The 23,575-nt window shown below is 54.2% G+C and overlaps 1 protein-coding gene across 2 annotated transcripts in view; it reads left to right on the top strand.

Moving 5' to 3' along the window:
• Positions 1-5,727, top strand: part of LRRC27 (leucine rich repeat containing 27) — a 43,906-nt gene extending 38,179 nt beyond the window's left edge. For both annotated transcript variants that reach the window (XM_030805042.1, XM_030805056.1), the window contains exon 11: positions 5,337-5,727. In XM_030805042.1, coding sequence (XP_030660902.1) covers positions 5,337-5,531 — 195 coding nt within the window. In that variant the 3' untranslated portion in view covers positions 5,532-5,727. The remainder of the gene's footprint in view (positions 1-5,336) is intronic.
• The last annotated feature ends 17,848 nt before the right edge of the window (positions 5,728-23,575 follow it).

Genomic DNA, 23,575 nt, shown 5'->3' with positions numbered 1-23,575 from the left:
TAGTGGAACGTTGCTTAGCACCGAAAGGAAACGAGCCATCAGCAATGAGAAGACACGGGGGAGCCGACGTGACAGCGTGAAAAGGCCGTACACAGATGGAGATGGTAAAAGGATCGTGGTGGCCCGGGTAGGGGTAGTAGGATATTGAGGGGTGAATCAGCAGAACACAAAGGGTTTTAGGGCAGTAAAACTACTCTTCGTGATGCTGTATTGTTGGATCCATGTGATGATGCGTTTGTCTAAACCCCACGGACTGTGCCACCCCACACGGGAGCCCGCATGTCGACTGTGGACTCTGGGTGGTGGTAACAGTGTGTCCGTGTGCACGCCTCGGGTGTACCACTCCAGTGTGGGATGAAGGCTGCTCTAAAAAACTCAAGTCCGGGATTTTTAAAGTCTGCTTGGAAATCTGAAACCTGAGAGCTGGCTCTTGTGTCCCTCACTGTTCTCCTGTGCTCCCCCACCCTGGTTACATGCAGAGAAGGGGGGCCGTGAGACAAGAGAATGACCCAGAAGGACACTGGCGGTTGAGCTCAAATGCTTACCCCAGGCCACACCTGTCTCTTCATTGACTTTCATGCCACCTTAGGAGGAAGGCGGTGCCGCTCATTTCACAGGTCAGAAAAGCGAGACTCACGGAGGTGCTGTAACTGGCCCCATGGTGACACTGTAAATGGTGGAGCTTTCAGTCCAACCTGGGTATGTCTGAATGCAAAGCCAAGGTCCAAATACTGCACTGTCTTCTTGGGGACATGAATTGCCACAGATTCACCTTGTGCTTTGATGCCTGTCTCGTGTTTTTCTGTGATTAAAAAAAATTCATATGAAGTTCCTGATGAAGGGTTCAGGTCACCAGCACCGGCTCCTGTTGTGTGCCCCATGCCAAGTTACTGCCAAGATCCAGGGAGGGATGTGCTATGTCACCCTGCCCAGGAGACAGGGACATAAACACCCGCTAACTTTCCATGACAGGCTCCCCGCAGCACTTGAGCCCAGAGGATGCCTGTGAGGTGGGTCCCTTCACTTCAGTCCTGGCTTGGGAGAGCCAGAGGAAGGGGTTTTAAAACTCCCAAGAATGAGTTGGGAAGCAGCTGATCCTGCCCTAGAGGAGGTGAATTGTGTTGAGACAGGTGGTGTTGGCTGTCCACAAGCTCCAGCCATCCTTCTCCTCTGTCCCACTGCCTCTCACAGAGGGCCGGGTGGGTGGGCCAGGGGAGAAGCGGCCCTCTGAGACAGGCCAGAACAGCGTGGCAGGCATCCGTGCCGCCTGATGGCCTCATTTTTAGGAAACGATCTTAATTATAGTTTTTTCTGAAATTTGCCTTCTGAGCACCTGGACCTCCTGTAGGCTCAGTCCATTTCAAATGACCCTCCCTTTTTCTGCTGTCTACACAGGCCCACTAGCAAAAAAGAAAGTACTGTGTTCTTTAGACTCAGTAGGGAACCTGTTTGTATAATGCTGGCGAGACGATCATGCCGGCCCTCCCTGCAGGTGAAGTCTCGGGCTTTGCCAGAAGAGTGTGTCTTTCCTTAGAGCAGGGCCTGAGCAAACCCTGCAGCAGCATTAGAGACGAGTCCTGGCTCCGTGGCTGCGTGGCCCACCAGCCTGCTGTATGGAGGTGGGCACACATGTGCATGAGACATTGGCATGTCCCAAGCAGAGAACCGTCTAAGTTCATACTGCACCTCTAGAAGCAGAGGGTCTCGTTCTCCCGGCTTCTTCCCCGGCCCCCCCGTGTTTCCTTCAAGGTGTCTGCTCAGTGCTGCGCATGGCGTGGCACTAGCAAGGAGTCCTTGGCGGCATGGCGTGCGTCAGGAGCACCCCCCCATGCACCCGGGAGCCTGGCCTGTGGGAGAAGGGGATGCCAAATGGGGGAAGTAGGAGGGGCTGGAGTCCAGCCCATGAGCCAGGAGCTTGCATTTGATTAGAAGGCCAGGGTGGATGGGTCAGGGCAGAGAGAGAAGAAAGCCCAGAGGGATGAAAAGAAGATGCTGAAATCAAACCAGCCAACAGACATGGCCCTTCCAGGTCAACACGGCCCACTCTGCACATAGGCTTATCTCCACTGCCCAGAAGCCACCAGAATGACAGGAGAGGGAGCAAAAATGACCTTCACTCCTCAGGATGAGAAAATGGAGAGGAGCCTGCCCCCTTGTCAGGAGGCTCCCCCTCCCCAGGGTCTTTCCTGTAATAATAGAGCCCCACGTCTCAGCTGGGCACAGGCTGCCCCACAAATGGCCACGTTTCTCAACCTCCCTTGCAGCCAGACATGGGCCTGTGGCTCTGTTCCAGCCAGCAGGATGTGAGCAGAAGATGAGTGTGAACTTCCTGAGCTTTGTCCCCTCCCTTCCTGGCTGGAATGCAAACATGATGGCTGGAGCAGGGGCAGCGACCTCAGCCCTCAGGTGGAGGCCGTGGGCCAGGGCTGCAGAGCCAGTGTGCAGGAATCTGTCTCTGGTGGGGGTGCTGTCCTCTCAGACACACTACTCCACCTGGTCTCAGCTGCTGTCGTCTGGGGGCTGGCAGGTGAGCCCTTGTCCTCGCACAAGTGGAGGCCAGCGCGATTTTGCATGAAGGAAGCCTCCTAGTGGTGCAGCGTGAAGGGCCCCTGCCCAGCAAAATGCCAGCAAAGATGCACAGTGATGCAGCCCCAGAGCCCGAAAAGCACAGGACGACGAAACCAACCACAGAAGGATTGGAAGCGGGGGTCGGGGTGCGGTGCTGCACGCCTGCAATCCCAGCACTTTGGGAGGCCGAGGCAAGTGAATCACCTGAGGTCAGGAGTTTGAGACCAGCCTGGCCAACATGGTGAAACCCCGTCTCTACTAAAAATACAAAAAATTAGCCAGGCACAGTGGCGCGCGCCTGTAATCCCAGCTACGCAGGAGACAAAGGCAGGAGAATCGCTTGAACCCAGGAGGCAGAGGTTGCAGTGAGCCGAGATGGCGCCATCGCACTCCACCCTGGGCAACAACAGCGAAACTCCATTTCAAAAAAAAAAAAAAGGAAGCGGAGTCTATACAGGTCACGCCCGGGCCCTGGGTCTGCTTCCCTACTCTGCCCAGCCCACTGACTCCTCCAGCCTACCCAGCAGGAGCCAGGGCTGCCTCTAGATAAGCTGACCAATCAGGCACCACAGTGGTGACAGCGGCCATGTTTGGCCTGAAGAGCTCTGCAGAAGGTCAGGTGCACAACCGACCAGGAGGGCCGGCCAGCTCCGTGGCGCTGTCTGAGATAACAGCCAACCAAGACAGAAGCCACCTGGGCGTCCCCCAGACAGCCCCAGCCTGCACTGAGCAGCCAGCAGCCTGCCACCGACACCCCGATCTCAGCCTCGTTCCAGGTCCTCAGTCACGAGAGGTTCCTCAGCTGTTGAGGGAAGCCCCAAGGTGAGGGAGAGGCCAAAGCCAGCCGGCTGGGGAGCGAGCTTCGGACGGATGTGGACATTAGGGGACGCTTAAAAATGAGAAGCCAGAATTAAAATCCCCCCGTGGGAATAGACAAGTCTGCTGCCATGAAACCCAGCAAGCTGTTGTAGAAAGTGAACACTCAGGTAACCCAGAAGAACTCCCAAGGCAAAGTTTAACATGTGGCAAAAATTTTAAAAAATTAAATTAGTAGATGAATAAATCCCCCAGGAAGGGGAGGTGGGAAACAGATGAGACAAGAGGAAAGGAAGTTAGAGGACAACCCGAGCAGAGCAAAGCATCTGGCAGGTTCCAGCAGGAGAGACGAGAGCAGACGGAGGGAGAGGGTGCAGGAGGGCTCTGCATGAAGGAACCAGCGTGCTTCCTGCTAGAAGGGTCCACACGTGCCGGCACCATGGCTTGGCATCCTGAACCAGAGCAGGACGGACCCCCAGAGATTCCAGGGAGGGTGGGGGAGAGGCCCACACAGAACCAGGCACTGGGAGGGAGCTGGTCATGGTGACGGCGCTACCCTCAGCGGGCGCCGGGATTCGGTACTCCGATTGCAAGGTCAGGGGTCAGCACACAATACGACGTTTTCAGACACGCAAAGACTCAAAATGCTGCTTTCCATCTAGAGAGTCTTTCTCCAGAAGCTGCTGTAGAATTTGTTCTATCAAAACAAGGGAGTAGATGCTGAGAGAGGAAGGTAAGAGTTCCAGAAGAAAGGGAGCTGACCCAGAAGCCCCCGGCCGCCCCTGCTGTGAGAGAAGCCTGGCGGGGTCTCCCCAGGGGCACCAGGTCAGTCTGAGACTTGGCCAGTGGAGGAGGATGTTGAGAGAGGCTTACAGTTTGAGAGGATGTAATGACAGGTGTGGAAAACAAAGTAGACATTTTAAAAGGAGGCAGTTATGAATCCCACAGGGAATACAGGTTTCTATGGGAAGCAAAAAACGTTATCAATGACTACTTACTGGGTCAGTAACAAGTAATATTGGCCAAGTCGCAAAGCCGGAAGCCGTGAGTGCTGCTGTAGCCCACAGTTACGATATGGGGGGCGAGGGAGGCTGCAGAGGTCTCCAGGGACCTGCTGTGATTATGGCTGTAGGGAGAGGGGAGACTACAGGGGTCTCCCGGGACCTGCACTGGAGGTAGTGTCCAACCTGTGCCCCCAGCGAGGCAAGCTGGGGAGGGAGAGGGGAGCCAGGTGGCCCAGGGCTCCTGTGCTTGGAGTGGGGAGGTTAGGACTCTGCAGAGGGCCTGAGGGGCAGAAACGGGAAGATCCCCTCCTCAGTTTCTCCACCTGCGGGCCCCCCGCAGTGCCCTCCTCAGCCTCACCTTGTTCTGCCCAGGGGATTGGCCATGGACCACGAGGTTTGGAACAGAAAGCCTGCCCCTGGTTTAACGCTCGGCAAGTTCCTTCTCCTGTAGGAACCCCTGATCCACGGCTTCTGTGTCTGTGGGGTGGGGGTGGCAATTGTGGCCCCATCCGCTTCCCAGGACAGTTACGACTCTAAGGTGTGGTCATGGCTGTGGTGATGCTTGCCAACACACTGCCCGGGGTGTGGCATCAGCCTTCCCTTTGCCCACAGGACGATGCCCGAAGTCTGTTCATCCACTGACCTGCGTCTGCACAGGACACCTGGGTGGGGCCGTGGGGACACCAGGATGAGTGGCCATGTGTGTGCCTGCAGAGGGTGGTGTCCTCATGAGGTAGAAGGCCTGGGAGCTGGGTGGAAGTAGGCAGCTGGGGCCCATTGCAGGGGGGACTGTGCCATGATGCCACTTGCAGGGGCCCCGGGGGAGCGGGGCTAGCTCTGCTCACGCCCACGTGGCCTGGGCCCCATGTGGAATCTGAGCCAGAGACGTGGTGACACCCTAAGTCCTGCCAGCCTTTCTAACGTCTCCCCCTCCTTGTCTCCCATAAGGCCACAGAGCTACAGGATGAAGTATTGAAGCTAAAACTGGGATTAACCTTGAACAAAGACCGTCGACGGGCGGCCCTCACTGGAAACCTTTTGCTTGGCCTGCCAGCGGCACAACCTCAAAATACATTTTTAACACAAAATATGAAGAATCAGGAAATGTTCGCAGATACCAGTGCCACCAGGTGGCTGGACTGATGGAGACGTCTTCAGACAGGGGCCGCTCAGTCTTCTTTCCCCGGCGTCGCCTCCTGTGTGGTGCCGGAAGAGCGCCAGGTTCAGTGTTACCCTTAGGGCTGATTTCATGCAGCCTGTTGTTTTCCTTAGACAGGCCCACGCTCCTGTCCTGAGGCTGTGGGAGATTTCAGCTGTATTAAAAGAAAGGGCACTGTGAGCACGTGGTTTGCTTTCCCTTCTTTCCGCAGGTTCCCGCCAAGCCACGTGACAGAATGCTCATGCCCAGGCACCTGCCTCTCTCCAGTCCTGGAGCCCTTGTTACAAAAGTACTCACAGCTTTCATTCACTTAGTTATTTGTTACAAAAGCTTTCATTCACTTAGTTATCTGAGTGTGGGAGAGGAGACCAGGTCACCTGATTCCCGCCAAGCCAGAAGTCCCTGCAGCACCACCTTTGGCTAGGAGGGAAGGGCGACAGCCAAAAAGGGCTTCCAGGGAGTGGTTCCCCTGCTCCCTGCCCAACGACAGGCCCTCCTTTCCCCTGGGGGCCCACCTTTCCCCTGCTCCCTGCCCGGCTACGGGGCCCTCCTTTCAGCCTTTACCCCTTCCTGGTTGCTACCACTCAGCCTGACACTCAGTGGACTCCACCCCAGGGACACGGCAAGGTCCACAGACCTCCCCATCCTAGATCAGCCTTATTTCACACTCTGTCTGCCCAGGCTGTGTAGATTCTGTGTGACTTAGTCTCTTGTGCTGAGTGTTTGATTGGATCTTGAAAACATCTTTGGTTTGATTTCTTTAACAGAGGTGAGACTATTCAGACTTTGTTTCTTTTTGTGTTAATTTTGGTAAATATGGTTTTCAGTGAGTTTCCTCATTTCATCCAAGTTGTGCAATGTATCAGCATAAAGTTCCTCTTATTTTCCCTATCTTTAGGATCCGTAATAATGTCCCCTGTTTTATTCCTGACCTGGTGTTCTTCATCATTCTTGCTATGGATTTATCAATTTTGTTGCTCTTTTCCAAAAGCCCCAGGTTTTGGCTTCACTGGATTTGCTGTTTGTTTTCTGTCTCATGGGTCTCTGCGCCCTGCACTTTCTACTTTCCGAGAGCTTAACTGGTGCTTAGAAATGCATCACTTCCAAACCCACGTATTAGAGAAGAAGAAGGGTGTGAAATTGATCATCTAAGCTTTCCATTCAAGAAGCTAGAAAAGGTGCCAGTGACCTGTTGCGGCCCAGCAGCTGGAGCAGCAGACGTTTGCCGTTTCTCACGCCTGAGGGCAGGAGTCAGAGCAGCTTAGCCAGCGTTGCTGGTCAGGGTCTCCCGTGAGGCTGGAGTCAGCAGTGGGTTGAGCTGCTCTCCTTTGAAGGTTTAACTGGGCTTGGGGCCCAGCTTCCAGGTTGCTCACCTGGTTGTTGATCAGAGAGCGTGTCCGTTGTGATCCCAGTGCTTTGAAACTGAAGCCTTGCCCCGTGGCCTGCCGCAGGGTATGTTTTGGTAAATGTAGGCTGTGCACTTGAGAAGAATGTATTTTGGAGTTGTTGGGTACACTGTTTTGTGTGTGTCAGGTGACATTGACTAATCCTGTTGCTCAAAGCTCCTGTACCCTTACTGACTGACTTGTTTAAGCCTGGTTTCTTAGATACTGAGAGAGGCCTGTGAACAGTTCTAGCTATGATCATGAACTACACATGTTTCTTAGTTATGTCAGTTTTTGCTATGTGTATTTTGGGGCTATTTTGTCAGATGCCTGCAAATTTAGGATTGTTCTATCTTCCTGTCGAACTGACCTTGTCATTATTATGAACTATTTCTCTTCGCCTCTCCTTTTCACTTCTTGCCTTCATGTGGATTTTGTCTGATACTAATCCAGGCACACCGCTGCTGTTTTGGTCAGCGTTTTCATAATGCATCTTCTTCCATCCTTCTACTGTCAGCCTCTCTGTGTCTTTATACTGGATTTACGGTGCAGCTTATAGAGACATCATACACTTGGGACTCTTTTTCTCTCTATAGCTGCCAGTTCTGTCTTTCAGTTACAGTGTTGGGCCCTCACATTTAAGGTGAGTGTGCGTACGGCGGATTCTGTGCCCACCGTCTTGCTCTTTGTTTTCTGTATCTCATGTTTTTATTCCTTTATTCTTCTTTTGCTGCTTTCCGATAGTGATCAATTTTTTTATTTATATCTCTTCTATTAGAGTTTTAGTAATATCTTTTAATATTATTCTCTTCAGTGTTGCATTAGAGATTTGATACGCGCCCTTGAGTTCATTAGCATTTCCTGAATGAGCCAGTGACCTGAGAAGGTTCCTCCCATCTGCCAGTCCCCTGCCCTCGATGCTGTTGCTCTCGTCCGCCTCCCTTCCACAGGTAAGCACGCAAGACACAGGTACCGTGTGCCCCAACAGTGTCTTGGCGTGCTGTTACTAGACATCAGTGTTTGCTTCACTTTTACCCATCCCGATGCTCATCCTTCCTGCAGCCTCATGCTCCAATGAGGGCTGATTTTCATTTAGCTAAATAACTTTTTTTTTTTTTTAGTATTTCTTTGTGTCATGGTTATGCTTTGACTGGCAGTAAGTTCTCTCAGCTTTTGTTTGTCTGAAAATAAATTTAGTTCACCTTTATTCTGCGCAGGACAGAATTCTAGGTGGATGATTTTTGCCATCCCCTGAACTTTAAAGATGTGCTCCACTGTCTTCTGGCTCCCATGAGTTTTGCTAAAAATTCAACGTTCATTGTTATTCGTTGCTCCTTTGAAGGTAATGTGTCTTTTTTCTTTGTCTTAAAATTTTTTCTCCTTGTCTTTGGTTTTCAGCAGTCTGTGCTGGGCCTGGATATGATTTTCTTTTTACTTATTTTTCTTGGAATACATAGAACTCAAATCTGGGAGTTAGTATCTTTCATCAGTTTTGGAAAATTCTTAGCCATTTTTTTTGACTATTTTTTCCCCTGTTCTCCCTCTTCTCCCTTTCTGAGACTTCAGTTTTGTGTGTGTGTGTGCGCGCATTTGCATGTGTGTGCAAGCATATACGTGAGTGTGTGTGCACGTGTGTGCAATCATGTGCACGAGTGTGTGCATGTGTGCACATGTGTGGATGTGCATGTATGAGTGTGTGTGGCTGTAACCTGCACGTCTCTTCTGTCATGTGTTCTATTTTTCATTCCTCTCTGTACATCAGGCTAGATGCCTCCTGTCTACATTGTTTTGGATTTACGAATCCTGTCTTCTGCTGTGTCCCACAGAAAAACCCATGAGGTTTTTTAACATTAAAAACAGCAGCTTTATGACAGAGAAAAAAAACACGAACATAGATGATTGTGCCATCACACTCAGAAGAAACATCCCAGGCCCTGAGCAGCGTGTCTTTCCTCAGCCGAGTCAGGCTTCCTGGTGAGCCTCAGGGAGTGCATGGTCTCAGATCCCATCCTTCTCTCACTCCGTGTTCTGGGGGAGTATGTGGTCTCAGATCCCATCCTTCTCTTCTCCAGAGTTTCCTCTCACTCTGTGTTCTCGTTCTCGTCTCTGCCGGAATTCCACATCTGCTCGTGCATGCCGTCCACCTTTTCCACTAGATCCTTTTACATCATCATTATAATGATTTTTTGAAAAATAAGTGTTTTCTTTCAGTTTTAAATTTCAGATGTTGTGTTTTTCAGGTCTAAGATGTCTGGTAATTTTTTGTGGATGCCAATTCTCTGTTGAAATTCTCCATCTTTTCATTTCCTTTGTATCTCTTTTCTTATTTTTTCTGTAACATATTACATTTTTCTAATAAGTTTTTAGTGAGTGCCCAGCATTGTATAAGTTGACCCTTGAACAAGAGTTTGAATTATAAGGATCCACTTATAAGTGGATTTTTAAAAACAAATACATTGCAAATATTTTTGGAAATTTGCAACAATTTGAAAAAATTTGCAGATGAACCACATAGCCTAGAAAAATCTAAAAAAAAAAAAGAAAAAAGAAAAAGGTATGTCATGAATGCATAAAATATAGAGACCGTACATAGACCATTCACAGTAGAGAGAAATGTCACCATAAACATGCAGCACTGGCCGGGTGCAGTGGCTCAAGCCTGTAATCCCAGCACTTTGGGAGGCCGAGGTGGGCAGATCACCTGAGGTCAGGAGTTCAAGACCAGCCTGGCCAACATGGAGAAACCCCGTGACTACTAAAAATACAAAATTAGCCAGGCATGGTGGCGCATGCCTGTAATTCTAGCTACTCAGGAGGCTGAGGCAGGAGAATCGCTTGAACCTGGAAGGCAGAGGTTGCAGTGAGCCGAGATCGTGCCATTGCACTCCAGCCTGGGCAACAAGAGCAAAACTGTCTCAAAAAAAAATGCAGCATTAAATTATAACTGCATGAAATTAACTGCAGTCCACAGTGTGCTGCTGGAATAATTACAAAGCCACCTCCTGTTGCAGTGAGCGCAAGCATTTCAAGGATCCACTTAAAACGTCATGTGGTGCTAATCGTCTCTGCACGAGCAGTTCATGTCTTCAGTACATTGTGTATCATGGTAAACAGTGATCTATTTTAACTGGACATGGTGGCACACGCCTGCAGTCCCAGCTACTCGGGAGGCTGAGGCAGGAGGATGCCTTGAGCCCAGGAGGTTGAGGCTGCAGTGAGCTGTGATTGCACCACTGCACTCCAGCCTGGGCAACAGAGTGAGACCCCAACTTGAAAAAAAGGGGACATCTGGATGTTCTTGTGTATTTTTCACGTTTAGCGCAATATTGTAAACCTTGAAGAACACTTTGGGACCCATAGAGTGCCACCAATCATGCCGAAGAGCTCCTGAGAAGCAGAGAAAAGTCATGACATTTCAAGAAAAAGTTGAATTTCTTGATATGTTCCGTAGACTGAGGTTTACAGCTGCAGTTGCCTAACAATTCAAGATAAATGAATCCAACGTAAGGACCATAGTAAAAAAAAAAAAAAAAGGAAATTTGTGAGCAGGCACTAAAGCCTTAACACTTTCTGTGAAATAGCTTTTTATCTTGTATTGGGAATGCAGCTTTTATGTGGGTGCAGGGTTGCTGTGTGTGATGGTTCATATTAAATGTCAACTTGATTAGATTGAAGAATGTAAAGTATTGTTTCTGGGTGTTGCCAGAAGAGATTAACATTTGAGTCAGTGGACTGGGAGAAGACCCACCACAGTGTGGGCAGGCACCATCCAATCAGCCCCCAGCATGGCTGGAAAAAGCAGGCAGAAGAAGGTGGCTGAAGCTGACTGCCTGAGTCTTCTGGCCTTCATCTCTCTCCCATGGTGGATGCTTCCTGCCCTTGAACATCAGACTCCGAGTTCTTTGGCTTTTGGAGTCTTGGACTCACACCAGTGTTTTGCTCTCGGGCCTTCGGCCACAGACTGAAGGCTGCACTGTTGGCTTCCCTCCTTTGGAGGTTTGGGGACTCAGACTGAGCTACTACTGGCTTCCTTGCCCCTCAGTTTGCAGACAGCCTATTGTGGGAATTCACCCTGTGATCCTCTGCCTCAGTTCTCCTTAATAAACTCCCTTTCATGTGTATATATATCCTATTCTGTCCTTCTAGAGAACGTTTACTAATACACTGAGAAACGTGTACCTGTAGACTCTACAAACAAAAGGAAGGGGAATGAGTTGAAGCTGGAGAATCTAATCCCAGCAAAGGATGGTTTGATAATTTTAGAAAGAGGCTTGGCTGGAAAAATGTCAAGACAAAAGGAGAAGCAGCTTCTGTTGGCCAAGTGGTAGCAGACAAGTTCCTGGATATGGAAACCATGAAGAAAGTCACTGAGGAGAAAGAGGAGAAAGGATATCTGCCTGAACAGGTTTTTAATGCAGACATAATTCCCCTATTCTGAAAAAAAAAAAAAATGCCACAGGCATGAATTAGGAAGACAAGCAAGTACCAGAATTTAGGGCAAGAGGGTAGAGGCCAGCTCTGCTGTTCTGTGCAAACACAGCCAGATTATGATCAGGACTGCCCTTATCTAGAAAGCTGCTAACCCCCAAGCTTAAAGGGAAAAGAAAAACACCAGCTTCTCCTTGGTTGTACAAGAGGGCTGGACAAGAACCTCTTTTCTGGGTTGATTTCATGGATGCTTTGTCCCTGAAATCAGGAAGTACCTTGCTTCCTGTAAGTGACTGCCTTTTAAAGTTCTGGTATTGGACAATGCCTCTTGGCCACCCAGAACCCATGAGTTCAACACTGAAGGTGCCAAAGGAGCCCACTTGCCCCCAAACATGTCTCCAACGCAGCCTCTGGCCCAGAGGAGGGGATTTCCTCCTGTGTGGACAGGAGTGTCAGTGCTGGTGAAGAGAACCTCAGGGGAGAACACCATGAAAGGCTGAGGGATTACACACTAGACGTGCCGTCGTGGTTGGTGACAAGGCTGGGAAAGCCACGAAGCCTGAAACAGCACATTCTTGCTGGGGAAAACTGTGTCCAGATGTTGTGTATGACTTCCCAGCATTGATGACAGCCAATCACGGAAACAATGGAAAAAGAATGGAATCCTGTCTCTCGCCACCACCTGGATGGAACGGAGGCCATTACATTACGTGCAGTAAGCCAGGCACAGGAAAACAAGCATCACTTGTTCTCACTCGTGGGGGCTAAAAAAGTGGATCTCATGAAGATAGAGAGCAGACTGGTGGTGACCAGGAAGTGGGGGGTGCAGGGGGTGACTAATGAGTGGAAATGCACAGTGAGATGGAGGAAATAAGACCTGGCGTTCAACAGATCAATAGGGTGACTATCCAACGTTAGTCAACTGCACATTTCGACATAGCTAGAAGAGAATCATTCAATGTTCCTCGCAGAAAGAGAAGAAATATTTAGGGTGATGGGCATCCCAGTTACCCTTACTTGATCTTCACACATTATACGAGTGTATCACATTATCACATGTACCCCCAAAATATGTACATTTATTATATATCAATTAAAGAAATTGTGGAGATAGCAAAAAAGACAAAGGTGAAGAGTTTCCAGATACAGGCCTTGGAGAAATTCAAGACCTAACAGATGCTGCACCAGAGCAATGAACAAAGAGACTGAGGGAGATGCGTGCTTCCAAACCAGGTGATGAGGAGGAGGAAGACACAGAGGAAGCAGTGCTGGGAAAGAAGGTGACCCGGGACCCCGGCAGGAGCATTCCCGTCCTTCAAGCTGCCTTTGCCCTCCTTCAGGACACAGGCCCTTCTATGATGCAGGCACGGAAACTAAAGCCAGCGCTGGAAGGAGGATTGGGACTGCACAGAAAGTTTAGAGAAATGAAAGAGCAATGTCAGGCAGAAATTACATGTATGTCCGTCACGTTACACCAAGTGCACCTGCCTCTCCTGCCTCCTCCCCCAGTTCTGCCTCTGCCACCCCTGAGACTGCAGGACCAGCTCCTCCTCCTCAGTCCACTCAACCTGAAGAGGAGGAGGACAAAGGCCTTTATGAGGATCCACTTCCACGTAATGAGTAGTAAATAGATTTTCTCTTCCTGATGATTTTCTTTTTTCTGTCTTACTGTTAAGAGTACAGTATATAATATAACATACAAAATATGCACTAATTGAATGTTAGTGTTACCCGGAAGGCTTCCCGTCAATGGTAGCCTATTAGTAGTTACATTTTGAGGAAGTCAGAAGCAATATGTGGATTTTCAGCTATGTGGGGCATCAGCGCGCCATAAACCCCACGTTGTTCAAGGGTCAATTCTGTAAACAAACCACAGAGACTAAGGACAATGCCAGTTTCCCTGAGAGGACTGGCCCTTTCCTCTGTGAAGCACATAAATGGGTACAGGTTTTATCACTTTCGTCCCGGCAGGGCTTGCGCTGGGTGGAGCCTGGGTCGCAGCTTCAGTTACTCCTGGTTGGCCTCTGCTTTTGGCAAGCTGGCGGGTGAGACCTGTCCTGGGCTTGCTGCAAACCCATGAGATTTCACCCTCTCTCCAGAACAGCCCCTCAGCTTCCTGTGCTGGTATCAGACCCTGAAAATGGTCTGGGGAACCAGCCATGCCTCTGATGCCCTAGACCCTGCCCCAGGGCCTCCAGCAGCCCTGCTTCCTGTCTGTGACGCCCTGGGCTTCAGCCTGGGCAGGCTGGGATGCAGCAGCTCCAGTCCCCCTCGAGGCCCTCCAAGGCTGCCTCTGGCTCGCAGCCTCACACGCACCCTGTGACTCCTGCGTCTCCTGTGACTGCTGCGTCTCCCGTGACTGCTGCGTCTCTCCTGTGACTGCTGCGTCTCCCGTGACTGCTGCGTCTCTCCTGTGACTGCTGCGTCTCTCCTGTGACTGCTGCGTCTCCCGTGACTGCTGCGTCTCCCGTGACTCCTGCGTCTCCCGTGACTGCTGCGTCTCCCGTGACTGCTGCGTCTCCCGTGACTCCTGCGTCTCCCGTGACTGCTGCGTCTCCCGTGACTGCTGCGTCTCCCGTGACTGCTGCGTCTCTCCTGTGACTGCTGCGTCTCCCGTGACTGCTGCGTCTCCCGTGACTGCTGCGTCTCCCTGTGACTGCTGCGTCTCCCGTGACTGCTGCGTCTCCCGTGACTGCTGCGTCTCCCGTGACTGCTGCGCCTCCCGTGACTCCTGCGTCTCCCGTGACTGCTGCGCTCCCGTGACTGCTGCGTCTCCCGTGACTCCTGCGTCTCCCGTGACTGCTGCGTCTCCCGTGACTGCTGCGTCTCCCGTGACTGCTGCGTCTCCCGTGACTGCTGCGTCTCCCGTGACTCCTGCGTCTCCCGTGACTCCTGCGTCTCCCGTGACTGCTGCGTCTCTCCTGTGACTGCTGCGTCTCCCGTGACTGCTGCGTCTCCCGTGACTCCTGCGTCTCCCGTGACTGCTGCGTCTCCCGTGACTCCTGCGTCTCCCGTGACTCCTGCGTCTCCCGTGACTCCTGCGTCTCCCGTGACTGCTGCGTCTCCCGTGACTGCTGCGTCTCTCCTGTGACTGCTGCGTCTCCCGTGACTCCTGCGTCTCCCGTGACTGCTGCGTCTCCCGTGACTCCTGCGTCTCCCGTGACTGCTGCGTCTCCCGTGACTCCTGCGTCTCCCGTGACTGCTGCGTCTCCCGTGACTCCTGCGCTCCCGTGACTCCTGCGCCTCCCGTGACTCCTGCGCCTCCCGTGACTGCTGCGTCTCCCGTGACTGCTGCGTCTCCCGTGACTGCTGCGTCTCCCGTGACTCCTGCGCCTCCCGTGACTCCTGTGTCTCCCGTGACTGCTGCGTCTGGCCTTCCCTGGTGGCTACAAGAGTAGGAGATCATTGCTCACCTGGCCCAGAAGTCACACTTCATTCACTGCCATCTTTTTAAAAGAATCACTCTGCTTTAATTACGCTTCTTAAAACAGTGTACAGGAAAAACTCCAAGCCTGTTAGGTTGTGTTAAAAAAATACAGCTAATAGAAAATTCCAGGTTATTCACATGTAATGTGGTAACCACACACTTGCTTGCATTCCCTCCATCTTTGTTTTGATCAAGTCTCTTCATTCCATTGTTCTTGGGAACCTGCAGTCCCTCTATGATCTTCCATTCCCCTACTTTCTCTCATAATCAGACAGATATTTCTCTATTAATTTTTGAAAATTGGGCTTTCTCTTCCCTTCCTTTTCTTCTCCCCTGCCTCGGCTGAGGCCTTTAGAAGTCCTGATGTCCCGTTTCTCTCCACCCTGTCTCAGTTATCTGTTGCTGTGACAGACCACTTAGTGATTGAAAACAGCAGCCTCCCCCTGATGTCAGAATGCTTTGGGTTGACTAGGCTCAGCAGGGCGGCTCTCCCGTCCTCGGGCTGTCCGTGGGGGCACCAGCGATCTGATGGCCCAGCTGAGCTGAGATGTGCAGGATGGCAACCTCACACACCTGGCGCTCTGGCCAGGTGGCCTGGAAAGTTGGTCTCAGATGGGATGCTGGGATCACTGGAACTACCTTTCTCAGGACATCGCTGGCTCCCAGGGTCCCTCCCTGGGGTCTCTAGCAGGGTGCCTGGCCTTCCTCTATGGAGGCTCAGGGCTCTAAAAGTGCAGAGTTGGAGTGTCCAGGCCCTCCAAAGGCTTGGGCCTATCCTGGCGTGCCCCAGTTCCTCTGTATTCACCTGGGGAAGGTGAGTCCCAGGGCAGCCCAGGTCTCAGTAGAATGACAGGCAGTGACCACAGCCTGCCTCCTGCCCTGTGCCTGGATGCTGTGAGTTGTCCTGGACTGGATCCGGAAGTGCTGAGTCTCATCCTTGTCTCTCGGAGTCAATGTTATTATTCTGTCTTCCGGCTCCCAGACTTGTGGAGGCGCAGCCTGGGTCAGCAGGATTCTGTCTCCTGTAGAGGCATCTCCTGTCTGTCTGGAAGCCATGGGATACTCACCAGCCTTTGAGTTCAGGTCTTTCTCTTCAGCTACACCAGGACGTCAGGAGCCCCTGGGCTGTGGGTGCAGCTCTTCCTCCATTTCAGGAAAGCTGTTTGCTTCTCTTCTTTCAAAAATAGCGGCCTCTCCTCCACCTGCTCCCTCTGTCATTCAGGGGCCCCTTTGATGGATTGTTCAGCTCTGGCTGTGTCCCCGAGCCACACTCTTTTCATTTCCTTCCTTTTGCTCGGTGTTTGTGGACTTTTTTCTACTTCCTTTTCCACGCTTTTCCTTTGGATGCCAACATTCGCATCCTCTCTGTCGGTTCATTTGCTGATGTGTCCTTGGAAAACCCTTTATTTCTTGGCTCTAGAAGTCTCGTGTGGGGTGTGCTGTGCTGGGGTCCCCTTGGGCCCTGGCTGGCACTGCTGGTGCCATCTCTGGCACGGGTCTGTTTGACTAAAGTAGCCTTCCCTCGGGAACTGGCGCCTTTAGATGGGAGGTGATTCTTTGGTGGCTCATTGGGTCAGGCATGGCTTGGGTCTGGCCCAGCTTGGGTCAGGCCCGGCTACCAGCCATGGGTGGTGCATCAGGGCCCTCCCTGCTCTCTGGCCAGTGCTGCGGACATCACCCCCCCGGGCAACACATGCACAAGCACCACTCCATGTCCTGGCATCTCCAGGATGGGGTGTGGGTGCCCGGAGCTGGCTGTCTGTGGGAGACAGGAAGAGTGAGGTGCACCCACCACATGGTGCCCCCTTGTCTGACTCTTGTCTGGGGGATTCCAATTGGGGTCCCCTGAGTCCTTTTGTTTTTATGAACCTGCCAAGATGCTGCCCACCTTTCACTTGAAGCCACCGATCACTGCTTTTGCTGTGACACAGGAGAAGTGCGCCCTGTGTTGGCCTCAGGCCCTGGGCACAGCCCAGCCTTAACGTTGCTGTGGAATCAAAGTCCTGTGGGTCAAGGAGCTTTCATGACAAGGTGCTGCTGGACGGGCCCTGGGGAGAGGCTGCATATTCCGTGGGGAGGACCGGGCTCCTGGCAGAGGCAGCAGCTGGAAGGCGAGGTGGAGGCAGGGATGAGCCGGCCACTTGTCCTCCGGGAGGGCCCGCCATGGGAATCCATGTCCTCCTGCCTGTCTTCCGGAGGCCACCTTCATGCCCTCATTTTCCACATCCCCCTTCCCGTGGTCATCTGCCCTCTCTCACCCTCTAAACCCCGACCTCACTCTGTGAGAGGCCCCATTTCAAGGGGACCGGGAGAGACTACCTTCCAGATGGCAGTGGCGGGTAATTTCTGCGGGGCAGGGTAGAGGAGCTGGCACAGAGGCCACCACCCAGACCCCTGCTTGGAAGTTGCTTACAGGCTGCTGGGGGAACAGTGCTGGAGGCCCTGGGGCCCACCCTCCACCCTGTGACTCAGCCCATCTTCTGAACATGGCCCTGCTCCTGATTGGGCCCTGCAGCCAGCAATTCCCTGCAGCCTCTCTGGATCCTGTAACCTCTTATAGATTTCAGGTGTCTGGGCAGGAGGCGCCCATCTCCCTGGTGGATTTGGGGTGTCTGGGCAGGAAGCCCCCACTCTCTGGTGGATTTGAGGTGTCTGGGCAGGAGGCCCCCACTCTCTGGTGGATTTGGGGTGTCTGGGTGGGAGTTGCCCCTCTATCTGGTGGATTTGGAGTGTCTGGGTGGGAGGTGCTCCTCTCCCTGGTGGATTTGGGGTGTCTGGGTGGGAGGTGCCCCTCTAACTGGTGGATTTGGGGTGTCTGGGTGGGAGGTGCCCCTCTATCTGGTGGATTTGGGGGTGTCTGGTGGGAGGTGGTGCCCCTCTATCTGGTGGATTCGGGGTGTCTGGGTGGGAGGTACCCCTCTCCCTGGTGGATTTGGGGTATCTGGGTAGGAGGTACCCCTCTATCTGGTGGATTTGGGGTGTCTGGGTGGGAGGTGCCCCCTCCCTGGTGGATTTGGGGTTTCTGGGTGGGACGTACCCCTCTCTCTGGTGGATTTTGGGGAGTCTGGGTGGGACGTACCCCTCTCTCTGGTGGATTTGGGGTGTCTGGGTGGCAGGTACCCCTCTATCTGGTGGATTTGGGGTCTCTGGGTGGGATCCCCCTCGCCTGGTGGATTTGGGATGTCTGGGTGGGGGTCCCCTCCCCAGTTCCTGCTCTGCTGTTCTCTTTGCCTCCCTTAGCTACTGTGTGAGTACCGTCTATGCTGACTTCCAGCTCAGGGCATCCTGAGCTTCTGGGACTTCTCATTTTTCTGCCCAGCTGCCTTGGGAAGGAAAAAGGGAGGCGAGAGCCCAGAGCCAGGCCTGAGAACCCCCAGGGGCAGGAACTGTGCTGCAGAAGGCAGGTGGTCTGGGGTGGCCGCAGGCCCACGACTTGGAGAGAGCAGCAGCCACAGCAGGGAGCCAGTGCATGGGAAACGTAAATGTGGTTGGCGGACGCTGCCAGGGGGTCGCAGGGTCACAGGCGGTGTCCCAGGAGTGTTGATGGGCGTCACCAGCCCCGGGGCCCCACGACGCAGGCCCAGCCTCCCGTGAACCGAGCTCACCTGCAGGTGGCGCTCCAAGGCCAGGCCTGGCGCGGGCTCATGCGAGGGCGGGGGGGGCTCATGCGGGGCGGGGGGGGCTCATGCGGGGGCGGGGGGGCTCATGCGGGGGCGGGGGGCACATGCGAGGGCGGCGGGGTTCACGTGGGGGCGGGGGGGCTCATTCGGGGGTGGAGGGGGCGCGCCGCGGAGCCACTTGCAGGGGCTGGGGGGCTGTCATTGAGGGAAGCAGCTGCCCGGCCCTGGAGGTCCCACGCCAGGCCATGGCAACAGGGTTGGCATTACAGGGCAATCTCAGGCTGAGAAAGCAGTCGGCCAAAACTCCGGCCCTCCTGGCTCCCTCAGGGAAGCCTGGCTCATCTCCTGTGTGGATCCCTGAGTCCTGCACCCCAAGTGAGCCCAAAACAGGAGGGCCAAGCCCACAAACGTCCGTGGGCAGCCGGCCAGTGAAGGTGCCGTTCAGGCCCCATGCGCTTGGTCCAGGTCTCGGGACACACAGCGCAGAACCCGGCGTGGGCCCTGGGGCGTGAGGCCAGACGCGGAGTTCACGTGACCTCAAGGACACCCTGCCGGACTTCCCCAAGTGCTGGCCAGGCCTTGGCGGCAGCTGAGCTCAGATCCCCCTTGTCACTGTTGGAAGCTGGCCCTGCACCCACTACACTCACCAGCTCCTCCGTGGGGTCAGGAGACCGGGGAGTGGAGAGGCTGGGGAGAGCCCTCAGGGCTGGAGCCCAGTGTGGGGGCAGTTCTCCATCCAGGGCTGGAGCTACCAGGGTGCTGCCTGGCTGCTCCCTCCACCCGGGAAGGAATGAGGCCCTCCCAGCAAGCTTTGCTCCCCTCAGGCCCCAGGCTGCCAAGAGGCCCCCCAGTCAGCCTTTCTCAACCAGAAGGTGTTCATGTCTGTGCACCTGGGAGAACGCAGGCTACAGCCTCCAGCGCCCTCCAGCCCCAGCCCAGGGGACCCTGCTCCTTCCTGCACCTCCTCCCTCAGGCATCCTGTGGGGGACAGCACGAACACCTGGCCTCTCCCGGCCACTGGAGGAGGGCAAGGACAGGAGCCCCGCAGCTCAGCCCAGCTGCACGCTGCCGCACCTGCTGACACACCAGTGCCTCCCTAGATCCTGCACAGGGCTCTGCTCTCGGCCCTCCAACCACACCTCAGAGAGCCCCACTCTGTCTGTGGGTCTGCCTGGGATCTACACCTCAGCTCAGGACAACCCTGAGGTCACCTGGACTCCGTGTCTGGCCCCACGCCCCAGGGCTCATGCCCGGTTCTGCATGTGGAGGGGTCGGGACAAATGCAGAGCCACACCCACCCGCAGGAGGGTTTAAGGGGAAAGAGTTTGCAGGGAGGCCCCTGGGCCCCAGGCCACCACACTGTCCCTAGGAGTCTGCCTGGAGGGAGGAGCACAGGACCTTTCCTACCTACCCCCACTGCTCTGGACACCGGCTGGCTCCTGCTCTTTAGGTGAGCGGGAGGTCAGGGTCAGGGAGCAGAAGGCATGAAGGTACCTTTGCAAGCTGGGCGTGAAATGTCAATATACCCTGAGAGGTTTTTCTCCAGGTATCCCAGATGTGGATAACAACTAGTTTAATGATGAAATACCATGGTGTTTTTAGCAAACAGAAGCCCCACCTTCTAGTACGAGGTTTGGCAAAACTGTCAGGTTAAGAAATAAACCCACAAGCAGGGCACGGTGGCTCAAGCCTATAATCCTAGCACTTTGGGAGGCTGAAGTGGGAGGATCACTCGAGTCCAGGAGTTCTAGACCAGCCTAGGCAACATGGCGAGATTCCGTCTCTACTAAAAGTAAAAAATTTGCCAGATGTGGTGGCTAATACCACCAGCTACTCAGGAGGCTGAGGTGGGAGGATTGCTTAATCCCAGGAGTTGGAGGCTGCAGTGAGCCATGATTGTGCCGCTGCACTCCAGCCTGCACAACAGAGCAAGACCCTGATTCACTTAAAATAAATCAGTCCCTACAGCAAAGACTTCTCATGAGGTTGGTGAGGTACCTTACAAAATGACACCCCAGGAGGCGGCCTGGGGCTCTGAGCAGTGTTTAACTGTGGGAGTTTCTCATGGTGTCTGTGGCTGTGTTGACGGAAAGGTGCTAGTCTGGCTGTGGGGCCCACAGGCATGGGCTCTGTGAAGGGAGACCCAGCCTGGCGAGGCCGAGGGGCCCAGCATCCACCCAGAGTTCCTCTGGGAGATGCATCAGGACACAGCTCGGCTGCCTCCCTCACCTCCGCCTCCTCCGCACTCAAACTCCGGAAAGCAGTCAGAGAAGACTGGCGTCCGGGAGGTGCCTCTCGTGGACTGGAGGCACCCAAGTGCCTGCGGTGTTCCAGGTGCCCGGACCCTCGAGTGGTGGGCTCGTCTCCAGCAACCTCCACAGCAGGCACCCTGGAAGACCCTAGGGCAGGGGTGCAGCTTCACCTCCATCTGGACCAGCAGCTCCGGGGGCCTCCAGCTTTTAAGTGCTTCCCAGTCTGTGTTTGCTGCCCAGGCCAGGCAGGGGCTTCCCGGTCTGTGTTTGCTGCCCAGGCCAGGGGCTTTTATGGGAACGCAGGCTTTAGGACTCTTATTCTGTGACAGGCCACTTCACACTGCACCTCTTCGTGGAGAACCGCACCAGGAACGTGCCAGCGTCCTTGGTCGTGGGTGGTTTTGAGAGCTCCGTGTCTGGCCAAGCCGTTTGGATCAGCACGGGGGAGGCTTTTCCTCTCTCCGACGTTAGGACCTCAAGGGTTAACTTCAGGCCAGGAAACGAGGACTTTAGATCCCGGGAATGGCCTTCGGAGGAGAGAGCTTACAACCTGCTAAGTGAGGCAATGTCGCCTGTGACCCCAGGGGCGCTGGGCTGTACTAAGTATCTCACTTAATATTAACTCATTTAATATTCAGTACGAGCCTACATGGTAGGTACCATCATATTTCCCACTTTACAGATGAGGACACTGAGGCACAAGGGAGGTGTCCTTGACCTCCCCAAGATCACATGGCAGGACTTTAGCAGTTTGGCCTCAGAGTTTATGTGCCTGCCCAGCTCTCTGCACCACCTCCAGTGGAGTCTTGGCAGGTTCTGTTCCTAGCCAGTCCTTTGAGATACTGCCTCAGGGGATGTGACCCTATATCATCCTGATAATCCATGGGGCAGGGAGACAGCTCCAGAACAGACAAGACAGAGTTGGCCTTGTAGACCCACACTGCCCTCCAAGGGCTTCCAGACTGGAGCAGAACAAAACAAACGCTGCCCAAAGGATCTGTGGCCTGCCAGAAGGTAGAGGTTTCCCGGCTCAGCATCTGCAAAGATTGCCTTGAGCCCCTGCCTCAGACGACATGACAAGGGACAAGGAGTGTGTTCCCCAGGCCGGCCTCCCTGCCAGACACCTTGGAGGAGGCCTGGCGTGCTCCTGCTCCCCAGTCTGTCCAGGCTTCTTGAGTGATGAATGATTGCTTACTGAAATTAGAGCAGGCCCTCTGTACTAAAGGCTTCATCCTGTCTCCTGCCTTCCACAGCTGCTATGGGCAAAAGGCTTGCCATGAGGCGACCTGGGTCCCAGCCTCAAGGCCCATCCCCGCCTTAGGCCTCTGGGCACCAGCTCTGGAGAAATCTGTGGTCTCTGACTCATGGCTGTGGCCTTCAAGGCCTCCATCTTGACCAGACACCTTCGATCCATCTCAGGAGCACCTCACTATGCTGCATGAGACTTGCACACAGCCAGGCTCTGGTAAGCTCCAGTAAGATCAAGCAAGCCCAGGTGTGTTGGGGGTTGGGGGGATACCAGCTGTCTGGCCAGATAATTCTGGAGCAGGCTGGACACAGGCCAGGCTGTGCCTGCACCTCAGTCATGGGGAGGCCCCTGTGAGCTTCATCTCGTGGAAGAGACCAACAAAGTCTGAGAACCTGCTCACCACTGTCACTGTCCTTCCCAAGTCTCAGTGATGCTGTAGTGCAGTAGCACGGTGCTGGGCAGGTGCAGGTCCAGCAGTCAGGAGGGCCCTCTGAGCTCGGACCTCGGGGAGTGGCCCTGAAAGATGAGGGGCGGGCATGGAGCTGGTGATGCAGTGAGCCAGGCTGCTGGGGAGGGCAAATCCTGCAGCTCCTCCAAGGACCGCAGGGGAGGCAGACCCTGAGGGGAGGCGGCCTGCAGGGTTCCTGCCTTCCTCCCCTGCTGTCTCAGGGAACACAGGGGCCAGCCCCTGCCTCCTCCTCCAGCCACCTGTCCCTCCCTCAACTGTACCCCTTCAGGCCACCCATCCTGCCAACTGATGGTCACCCACCCCCAGCCCCCGGGGAAGTTCCGGACAGTCTCCTGTCCCAGCTTGCCCCATCTGACTGGCTGCGCCGTCCCAAGCTGGGCATGTCCTAGGCCTTGCTGCGGCTGTGCCTACAGCCAGGGGGCCAAAGGCTTTAGGACCTTTTGTTTGGATCAAGTCTCTTGAAGACAAAGTGTAAAGACCTCGGAGGTGTCTCTCTTCCCACTCTTGGCCTTTTTACCCCAGCCAGGGGCGTACTCCCGAGGCTCCTCTCCAGCCCAGCCAGGCAGCTCAGGGTCTTCTCACTGTGGGCAGCGCCGGGCCCAGTACCCAGGGTGCTTCCCAGAGCTGGGCAGACCTCACTGACTGGCATGAGCAGGGTGGCCCCTGGGGAGATGCTCAGAGCGGCAAGCCTAGGACAGCCTCCCAACCCCCGAATACAGGGTCAGACAAGAGGGGACACCTGGGCTAATGAGGTCCCCAAGGACATCTGCACTTTAATCTGGGACTCTGGAAACTCCCATGGCCTCTTCTTCAACAAGCAGGTTGGAGCGGGGCGGGAAGCAAGTGGGAGCAGGTGCGGGGACAGGGCTGCTGCGGGAGGCCCTGAACAGCCACCATTTAAGTTGCAAAAATGGTCTCCCTGTCTGCAGATGGTCCTTTTATACCTTACTTAGTGGACAGCAGGTTTTAAAAACAGGTTCCGGCTGGGCGCGGTGGCTCACGCCTGTAATCCCAGCACTTTGGGAGGCTGAGGCAGGTGGATCACGAGGTCAGGAGATCGAGACCATCCTGGCTAACACGGTGAAACCCTGTCTCTACTAAAAATACAAAAAATTAGCCGGGCGTGTTGGCGGGCACCTGTAGTCCCAGCTAGTCGGGAGGCTGAGGCAGGAGAATGGCGTGAACCCAGGAGGCGGAG

Source organism: Nomascus leucogenys, chromosome 3 (assembly GCF_006542625.1).
Source record: "Nomascus leucogenys isolate Asia chromosome 3, Asia_NLE_v1, whole genome shotgun sequence".
NCBI classification, from domain to species: Eukaryota; Metazoa; Chordata; class Mammalia; order Primates; family Hylobatidae; genus Nomascus; species Nomascus leucogenys.
Note: the sequence above shows the minus strand (reverse complement) of the source record. Positions and strands in the feature narration are given on the sequence as shown.